Genomic DNA, 8,922 nt, shown 5'->3' with positions numbered 1-8,922 from the left:
CCATGGTAGGGGTCTGTTTAGCCTCGATTCAAGGCCGATTTAATCGGCCTGGAATCGAGGCTAGGGTCTGTTAGCCTCGATTCTAGTTGATATTTAAGCGTCCTAAAATCGAGGTTTAACACGCTAAAGGGGGGGGCAGGGCTGGGAGAGGCAAAAGTGGGGCGTGGCGAGAACAGGACACACAGTCTGACAACAATAGCGGCTCCCTGGTATTTTTGAGCCAGGGAGTGTTCCACGTCTACGTCTACGTCTACTGAGAGCCCATGGCTTGTAAGTTGAAATGCTGTGTCATTGCTGCTGTCAGTTATGTGATGGCTGGCATAAACACTGTCTCATGATCACTCCTGCAGGCACGTAATGGATGCTCCCATTGAACCATCACCTCGTTGGGGTCCATTTTCTGCAGCTGATGGACGCCATTACCTGTGGAGGGGAGATGGTCCAGAATGGGGGTCTAATATAATTGCTGTGTATGATCCAAGCACTGAGCTGTGGAGCCTCTTGCCCACCACTGGACCTCTACCCTCTGGAGAGCGGGGTGGTTGCTCTGTTTGTGTAGGTCGTTGCCTGTACACCTTTGGTGGTGGTAATGGGTATTCTTACTTCAAAGACATGGGAAAGCTTGATCTTGACACTCTCCAGTGGACCAAAGTTCAATCTTCTGGTAGCCAGCCTATTAAAAAGGCTGGTTGTGGACTTGTCCGTGTGAATGAGAGAACTCTGTGCTGCTTTGGAGGAGAAGGTATTGGCCCCACACAACCAGGATCAACATTCACCAGGAGTGGACTTGGACGGCCTGATGGAACTGGACAGACAAATGAATTCCATCTCTTTGATATAAAAAATGGTAACTTTTGCCAACGTGCACATTCGCTGTATGTTTACATTTCTAGAGAACTGGTGGGTGGTGTCCTACCTTCACTCTCCTAGGTAAATTGCTCCATCATCCCCATTCCAGGTGTCTGGTCGTCCCCTGAGCTCAGAGGAGAGAGACCTCCTCCCTGTATTGACTTCACCTTCACCATGGTGGACCAGCACAGGGCTGTCCTTTTTGGAGGGAGGAAATCTGGTCATGGTGGTCAGATCAATGATATCTACTTCTTTGATTTCAGGACCATGGTAATTACTCTTTCAAATTTAAATGCACAATACTGTGTTCACTGTGTGTAGGAGGTCACTAAGGTGGTAAAGCCAGTATGGGGAGGGGCATGGCCAGTGGGGAGGTCAGCCCATGCTGCCTGTTGTCTTAACTATGGTGAGGACCACCCTCAACTACTGTTGCATGGAGGACTGGATAATAGATACAAGACACTCAGAGACATGTGGATACTTGATGTTGACACTGTCAAGTGGACAGAGGTGAGTCTTATTGATCCGAGACGTGTGGGCGGCCACAGTAGTCCGTCAGTTGTTTGTCTGTTTGCTGTGTATTTCGAGTATGCTTACCTGGCTGCCACAGCACTGCATTTACAGCATGGATAGCCTAGCTTCACACAACAAGTTTAGTTTTAATAGTGGCAATTTATAGCTTTTGTTGTCGAATAAAAGTGAGTAAGAAGTTTACTTTGCACATTGGCTAAACATTGCCTATAAGTTAGCTAAACGCAGCTTGAGTTTGAGGCACGCTTGCCTCATAGAGCCGGATTTTTACTACTGTGAGACTCTCCGGTCCCGCTACATGTCCACAACTATTTGTAACACTCCAGCTTCTTGGCTGACTCTACTGTGTTCCTAGTCCCATTGCATGTCTGACCATGCCACACTACTGTTTTCAAAGCTTTGTCTTAGCATTCGGATCTGACTTCCTCTGTAGATCTATAGCATTGACCCTGAGGCTGTTAGTTGCTGCTATGTTTCAATATTCATTATACTACAACTTTTGTACATCAAAAATGAGACGCCAACTGTCGGGGGTTTAGCACTTCAGTGCTCTAGGAACTGTTATATTAGTGGCGTGTAATAAATAGACGTACATGCATTTACATGCAAGTAAATATCTTGTATTAATTGAACTATGTATACGTACTTCTATATATCACAGGATTATTTTTTGTTCCTCCAGGTGACACCTACTGAATCAATGGAACCACGTTGCTACCACTCCATCACTGCCACCTGTCTGGGACCAAAACTCACTGAGGTCCTCGTGTTTGGAGGAATTTTGGAAAATCTCAAGACTGTTGCTGAGACCACCATACTGAAATTTGGTGAGCAGCTACTGGTACATACGTACAGCCATGGCAACAAAATTCTAAACTCGCAATACGTGTGTCACTGACTCTAAATGCATACTATTATATTTGCTCTTATCCCCCTACAGAGTTAACTGGACCCTCAGCGTCTGTTGCTGGACCCTCGGCTGGGAAGTGGGCTCTTGTGGATGTGGCCCACAACGACACTAGAGGCTCCGCCCAGCGACTGAGTGAGAAGAGGATCAGACAAGCAACTGCTCGTGCCTCATCAGTCAGTGAGACCAGCAACTACTCCTCTCAAGATCGGGTGAGGGCTCTGGAACAACAGTTACGAGCAGCAGAGCAGAGAGAGCACGACACTCAACGTCGCCACCGACTACAGTTGCACGAGAAGGATCGAGAATTGGCTATGAAAGATCTCGAATTGATTGACGCCAACCATCGCCACGGAGATGCCGAGCTAAGAGCACAACTGGCAGAGCAAAGTGAGCAAGTGACTCGTAATCGGTGTGAACAATTGTTGGAAGAAAATGATCGGGTAATGGGCATCAAAGAACGAGAATCATACGAGGCCAACCATAGAGTCCAGGAACTGACTGCCGAAAATGAACGACTGCAAGAAGGCCTCCTAAGGTCAGACAGGAGAGCCCAGCTGGCAGAGGAGCGAGCAGAGGGTCTGGAGACTCAGTGGGTTGTCCATCGCGAGGAGATCACAATGACAGAGAGACAGCTCGGTGGGGGAGGATGGGGGGTCGTCAAAGTGGCCAAGTTCCGAGGAATTGAGGTGGCAGCCAAAACACTGTACGAGCAGATCCGTTCCGACTATTACCGACACTTGTTTATTCGTGAGATGAACATGGCAGCTCGTCTGCGACACCCACACCTGGTCCAGTTCATAGGAGCCACGCTGGAAGGAGAGATGATCATCCTGACAGAGCTCATGGCCACCAGTCTGAGAAGGGTGCTGGAGGGAGGTCGTATCTCACGTGAACACATCCTCTCCATCTCTGTGCAGGTCTGTCAAGCCCTCAACTATCTCCACCTCATGCAGCCAGACCCAGTGATCCATCGTGACATCAGCAGTGCAAACGTCCTCCTCAACCCTCTACCCGATGGCCGCTGGATTGCAAAGGTCACAGACTACGGCTCAGTGAACACCTTGCGAGCATTGGCGACAGAGAATCCTGGAAATCCAGTGTATGCTGCCCCTGAGGCAAGAATCCCGTCCCTCCAGTCGACCAAGATGGACATGTTCAGTCTGGGGGTGCTCCTGATCGAGATGTGTTCTGGCCAGTTTCCGAGTGATGACGGACGTGAGCGCTTACTCTTCACCATCCAAGACCGTCAGTTCTCTAACATCATCAGTCGCTGTATTAATCGAGAGAGAGACGATCGACCAACCGCTCGAGAGTTGTTGAATGAACTATGTTAGAACTACATTAATACACGTAGATACTTTAAGCTAAATTGTAGTTTTTTGCTGTGCTTATTTTGTGCTATTATTTTCTTGTGCAATTTCACTTGACAGTGTACAAATCATGTACAAATCACATGTACAAGCTTTTACGTGTATACAGGGAAAAGCCCCTCTTGTCAACTTGCAGCTATGAACCACAACAATTAATTTGTTCTCATAAAACAATGTGTGTGTATAGAACTCTTGTCAGTGTGGACACACACACACACACACAGATTATGGGGGACATATAGTCTTTCTTGCCCATATTGTTCTCTCCACTGTAGGCCATGTACACGAACCCGTCCTCATCATTGTGCATGATGCTGGTAGATCACAGACATGCTCGAGCTGGAGGGAGGGGGACAGTCATTTATAGCCGGTGTGGACACGGCATTGAGTGGGTCTATGGGTCCATCATACATTATAATGTGCATTAATATGTACACACAGTGACACACACACACACATAGGAGAATTGTATTTTCTACTGATTAGGACAGTGGGGAGGATCAGAGGTCCATCCTCCTCTGGGGGAGGATATGTTGGACGTGTGGTGAGTGTGGTTATACATGTACTCTAAAACAGGAACGGATCACCAATCTTTAGAAGGGCGCTGTTTCAGAGACAATTCGGTCTAGGTCCCGGACAAACATTTGGGTGTGGTGGCTGCATGATATGCACAGCAGCCTGAGAGTGTTCTACAGTCCATAACTTGTAAGTTGAAATGCTGTGTCATTACTGCTATATAGATTTATGGTAGTTATGTGATGGCTATTGATCTAGTCTTAGCACAGTCCAGGCTCAACCCAGTCCCATGATTGTGTGTATGATTGTGTGTGATGGCACTCATTCCTGTGCAGGTAATGGATGCTTTAATTGAACCATTACCTTGCTGGGGTCCATTCTCTGCTGCAGCTGACGGACGCCATTATGTGTGGAGGGGGGCTGGTCCAGGACTGAGAGGGTCTAATATTATTGTTGTGTGTGATCCAAGCACTGAGCTGTGGAGCCTCTTGCCCACCACTGGACCCCTACCCCCTGGTGAGTGGGGTGGTTTCTCTGCTTGTGTAGGTCGTTGCTTGTACACCTTTGGTGGTTATGATGGGTCTTCTTACTTCAATGATGTGAGTAAGCTTGATCTGGACACTCTCCAGTGGACCAAAGTTCAATCCTCTGATAATCAACCTATGAAAAAGGCTGGTTGTGGACTTATCTGTGTGAATGATAAAACTCTGTGCTGCATTGGTGGATACGGTATTGAGGGCCCCACACAACCAGGATCAACATTCACCAGTCCATGGTCTGATGGACGTGGATGGACAAACGAGTTCCATTTCTTTGATATACAAAATGGTAATTTTTGTCAACGTATACATGCATTCTACTGAATTAAATGCATAATTATATACATGTACGCTTATAGGGTATGTAGCTACTGGTGGGGGAGTCCCATCCTCACTCTAACAGGAAATTATGTCACTTTCATATTAATCAATTTATAAGGATGATGTAACATTATACCATTATCTAAATTGCCCAGGTGTCTGGTCGTCCCCTAAGCTCAGAGGAAAGAGACCTCCTCCCTGTAGTGGCTTCACCTTCACCATGATGGACCAGCACAGGGCAGTCCTCTTTGGAGGGTTCAAACCTGGCCTTGGTGGGATCAATGATGTCTACCTGTTTGACTTCAGGACAATGGTGAGTTAATTGATTAGCTCCACAATACTGTATGTTTACTGTGTAGAAGGTCACTAAGGTGAAGCCAGTACAGGGAGAGCCATGGCCAGTGGGGAGGTCATCCCATGCTTCCTGTTGTCTCAACTATGGCCAGGACCACCCTCAACTACTGGTGTACGGAGGACTGGGTAACAAGACACTGGGGGACATGTGGATACTGGATGTTGACACTGGCAAGTGGACAGAGGTGAGTCTTCTCGTATTACGAACTGTTGGGTGTGTGTAATAAAGAGACGTACATTTACAAGTAAATAACTTATCATAATTGAAATTTAGGAGGATGTTAAATACTTGTGCTAGTATTATTGTTTTATATCACGGTTGTCAAGGTTAAATCGTGTAATAAAAAAGAACAACATAAAGTCCCTTTCGTACACAGTCGCATGGCCTAAGGCATAATTATTTTGGTAAGGGATTATTGCAATTTGTTGCATTTTGAGTGGGCAGATCAAAGGAAACACTGTGCCAATATCTGCCATATGGCACAGGTCAAGCCTTGAACTGTACCACTATCTAGATACTGGCATAGTAGTATGGCTGAAGTTACCTAAAGCCCACCCTCCACCCAGTAACCTGAAACGATCCTTTTTATAGTGTAACACTGTTAAACAGATTCAGTGGTAGGCAGAAAACGTTTTTCATGCGTCTGGAGCATTCCACAGCCACCACAAGTAGTTGAAACTAGTTGTCCTATAAAAGGAGTGATGTGTACACGGAAAGGAATGCACAAGGAATGCAACAAATCAACACAAACATAAAACACATGATTATAACATGAGATTCCTTGTGTTGTATAATTACATGCAATACCATAATTATAGCGGGAAATTTTCGTGGGGTGCAAAATTTCACGTTGTTTGAGGGCAGAGCAGTTACTGTGATTATTAAAACTGAGCCCCATGCACTCACTGGTATTTCACATGCAAAGCTATTGGTGGGTGTGGTTTCCCGGCATTGAAACGCGAATATTAGAACCCACGAACATTTCTGCTGAGGGCTCTGGAGCCAAATAGTGAAAATTTGCACATGCGAAAATTTCCCGCTATACGGTATACAGACAGCCCGCCCTCAGATCATGCAGGCTTATGCCTATATATTGCATACAACACTCAGGTGTTATGCTATATCTTTATATACAGTACCTGCATGTATTATGCCTGTATTATTTCTGTTGATATGTTCAACTACTGTACACCAACATTTTTATTTATCAGAGCATCACTCTTTGTGCCTTTAGGTGACTCTTCCTGAGTCAATGGCACCACGTCACTACCACTCTATCACTGCTACCAGTCTGGGACCAGGACTCACTGAGGTCCTCGTGTTTGGAGGCCGTCGTGAGATGCTGGGAAAGGAAATTTCAGAGACCACTATACTGAGATTTGGTGAGCAGCTACGTGTACTAGTACATGCAGCCATAGAAACTTATTGTCTGATAGACAAGTACCGTAGATGCTCGATCAGAGGCCGCACTCAAATAGTAGCCTCCCTTGCTAGCCAAATGAAACATTTAGTAGCCGCTCTCAAATAGTAGCCTCAGTAAACTTTGACTCTAGCATTTCTGCATGTGGCAGCCAAAAAAAATATTAATACTAGCAGCTAGCTACATGCATGTATGTAGTTACTAGGTACAGGTAGCAGCTTGTTACGTATGTGAAAAGAACTTTTGATGACAAACGAATTAGCTGGAGGTAATAAACGCCGCTCTCGAATGCATTATACTGTTACATTTGTTCCCCTATACAGAGTTAACTGTACCCTTAGCGTCTGTTGCTGGACCCTCAGCTAAGAAGTGGGCTCTCGTGGGTGTGGCCCATAACGACACTAGAGGCTCCGCCCAGCGACTGGGAGAGAAGATTGGACAAATAATTGCTCGTGCCTCATTATTCAGCGACCACTCCTCTCAAGACCGGGTGAGGGCTCTGAAACAACAGTTACGAGCAGCAGAGCAGAGAGAGCATGACACTCAACGTCGCCACCGACTACAGTTGCACGAGAAGGATCGTAAATTGGCTACAAAAGAACGTGAATTGGTTATGAAAGATCAGCAGTTTGCCCAGGCCAGCCGTCGCCATGGAGATGTGGAGAGACAACTCAGAGAAGCTCAACAAATTTCCCAAGAAGAACTGGCTATGAAAGATCGTGAATTAGCTGAAGCCAACCGTCGCCGTGAAGATGCGGAGGAAAGAGCCCAACTGGCAGAGCAAAGAGAGCAAGTGATTCAAAATCGCTCTGAACAATTGTTGCAAGAGAAGAATCAGGTGGTGGAAATAAAAGAACGAGAATCATACGAGGCCAACCATCACCGTGCTGATGTTGAGAGGAGAAACCAGGAACTGATTGCTGAAAATGGGAGGTTGGACAGGAGAGCCCAGCTCGCAGAGGAGCGAGCACAGGGTCTGGAGACTCAGTGGGTGGTCCATCGCGAGGAGATCACAATGACAGAGAGACAGCTCGGTGGGGGAGGATGGGGGGTCGTCAAAGTGGCCAAGTTCCGGGAAATCGAGGTGGCAGCCAAGACACTGTACGAGCAGATCCGTTCCGACTATTACCGACACTTGTTCATTCGTGAGATGAATATGGCGGCTCGTCTGCGACACCCACACCTGGTCCAGTTCATAGGAGCCACGCTGGAGGGGGAGATGATCATCCTGACAGAGCTCATGGCCACCAGTCTGAGGAGGGTACTGGAGGGAGGTCGTATCTCACGTGAACACATACTCTCCATTTCTGTGCAGGTCTGTCAAGCCCTCAACTATCTCCACCTCATGCAGCCAGACCCAGTGATCCATCGTGACATCAGCAGTGCAAACGTCCTCCTCAACCCTCTACCTGATGGCCGCTGGAGTGCAAAGGTCACAGACTACGGCTCGGTAAACACACAGCGAATGTTGAACACGATGAACCCAGGGAGTCCTGTATACGCTGCCCCTGAGGCCGGTAACCCGTCCCTCCAGTCATCTAAAATGGACGTGTTCAGTCTGGGGGTGCTCTTGATCGAGATGTGTTCTGGCCAGTTTCCGAGTGATGACGGACGTGAGCGCTTACTCCTCACCATCCAAGACCGTCAGTTCTCTGACATCATCAGTCGCTGTATCGATAGAGAAAGAGACAATCGACCAACCGCTCAACAACTGTTGAATGAACTACAGTAGAACTGCACTAGATACCGTATAGCGCGAAATTTTCGAGGCACTTATATTTCGTGGATTGGCCTCTAAAAGCCATTTCGTTGCACAATGTTCGCGGAATGGCTGCTTACCGGAAGCCACGCCTTTAAATATTTGTATGATAGCAGGTAATTCTTATTAACGAACACTTTTCGTGGACTTAATTTTCGTGTAGAATTCCAACCCACGAAATCCGCGAAAATTAAGCCCCTCGAAAATTTCACGCTATACAGTAGATAACTTTTTCCCTCATGTTAATTTTTCATGCTTGTGTGTATATTGATTGGTTTTTTTGTCATTTTGAATTCTTGATTGAACAGATTATTATTATTGACGAGTAAACTTTAGAAAGGAAAGCTTCTCT

General features: G+C 46.6%; 2 protein-coding genes across 4 annotated transcripts; both read left to right on the top strand.

Annotated features, from left to right (window-relative positions):
- Nucleotides 1-162: 162 nt before the first annotated feature.
- Nucleotides 163-3,758, top strand: LOC135340946 (uncharacterized). 2 transcript variants are annotated; one of them, XM_064537376.1, is made up of 6 exons: nt 163-270; nt 351-847; nt 959-1,119; nt 1,171-1,359; nt 2,063-2,207; nt 2,321-3,758. In XM_064537376.1, exons 2-6 carry the CDS (start codon nt 358-360, stop codon nt 3,622-3,624), a joined length of 2,289 nt encoding a protein of 762 aa, XP_064393446.1. In that variant the 5' UTR covers nt 163-270; nt 351-357; the 3' UTR covers nt 3,625-3,758. The 2 variants fall into 2 exon arrangements, with proteins under 2 accessions (XP_064393446.1, XP_064393447.1); XM_064537377.1 differs by having other exon boundaries at nt 262-270; nt 407-847.
- Nucleotides 3,759-4,247: 489 nt separating this feature from the next.
- LOC135340942 (uncharacterized) lies at nt 4,248-8,900 on the top strand. Of its 2 annotated transcripts, none has more exons than XM_064537372.1 (6): nt 4,248-4,365; nt 4,512-5,004; nt 5,192-5,349; nt 5,423-5,575; nt 6,626-6,773; nt 7,135-8,900. In XM_064537372.1, exons 2-6 carry the CDS (start codon nt 4,515-4,517, stop codon nt 8,541-8,543), a joined length of 2,358 nt encoding a protein of 785 aa, XP_064393442.1. In that variant the 5' UTR covers nt 4,248-4,365; nt 4,512-4,514; the 3' UTR covers nt 8,544-8,900. The 2 variants fall into 2 exon arrangements, with proteins under 2 accessions (XP_064393442.1, XP_064393441.1); XM_064537371.1 differs by having other exon boundaries at nt 5,396-5,575.
- The last annotated feature ends 22 nt before the right edge of the window (nt 8,901-8,922 follow it).

This window comes from Halichondria panicea, chromosome 9 (genome assembly GCF_963675165.1).
Source record: "Halichondria panicea chromosome 9, odHalPani1.1, whole genome shotgun sequence".
Taxonomy (NCBI): domain Eukaryota; kingdom Metazoa; phylum Porifera; class Demospongiae; order Suberitida; family Halichondriidae; genus Halichondria; species Halichondria panicea.
This window is presented reverse-complemented; position numbering and strand designations above follow the sequence as displayed.

Excerpts from the sequence above, each read along its gene's own strand:
- LOC135340946 (XM_064537376.1), top strand. The coding sequence starts at position 358 with ATGGATGCTCCCATTGAACCATCACCTCGTTGGGGTCCATTTTCTGCA. Across the intron at positions 848-958 it reads TCTCTTTGATATAAAAAATG|GTGTCTGGTCGTCCCCTGAG; the intron begins GTAACTTTTGCC and ends TCCCCATTCCAG. Across the intron at positions 2,208-2,320 it reads GACCACCATACTGAAATTTG|AGTTAACTGGACCCTCAGCG; the intron begins GTGAGCAGCTAC and ends ATCCCCCTACAG.
- LOC135340942 (XM_064537371.1), top strand. The coding sequence starts at position 4,515 with ATGGATGCTTTAATTGAACCATTACCTTGCTGGGGTCCATTCTCTGCT. Across the intron at positions 5,576-6,625 it reads ACACTGGCAAGTGGACAGAG|GTGACTCTTCCTGAGTCAAT; the intron begins GTGAGTCTTCTC and ends TTGTGCCTTTAG. Across the intron at positions 6,774-7,134 it reads GACCACTATACTGAGATTTG|AGTTAACTGTACCCTTAGCG; the intron begins GTGAGCAGCTAC and ends TCCCCTATACAG.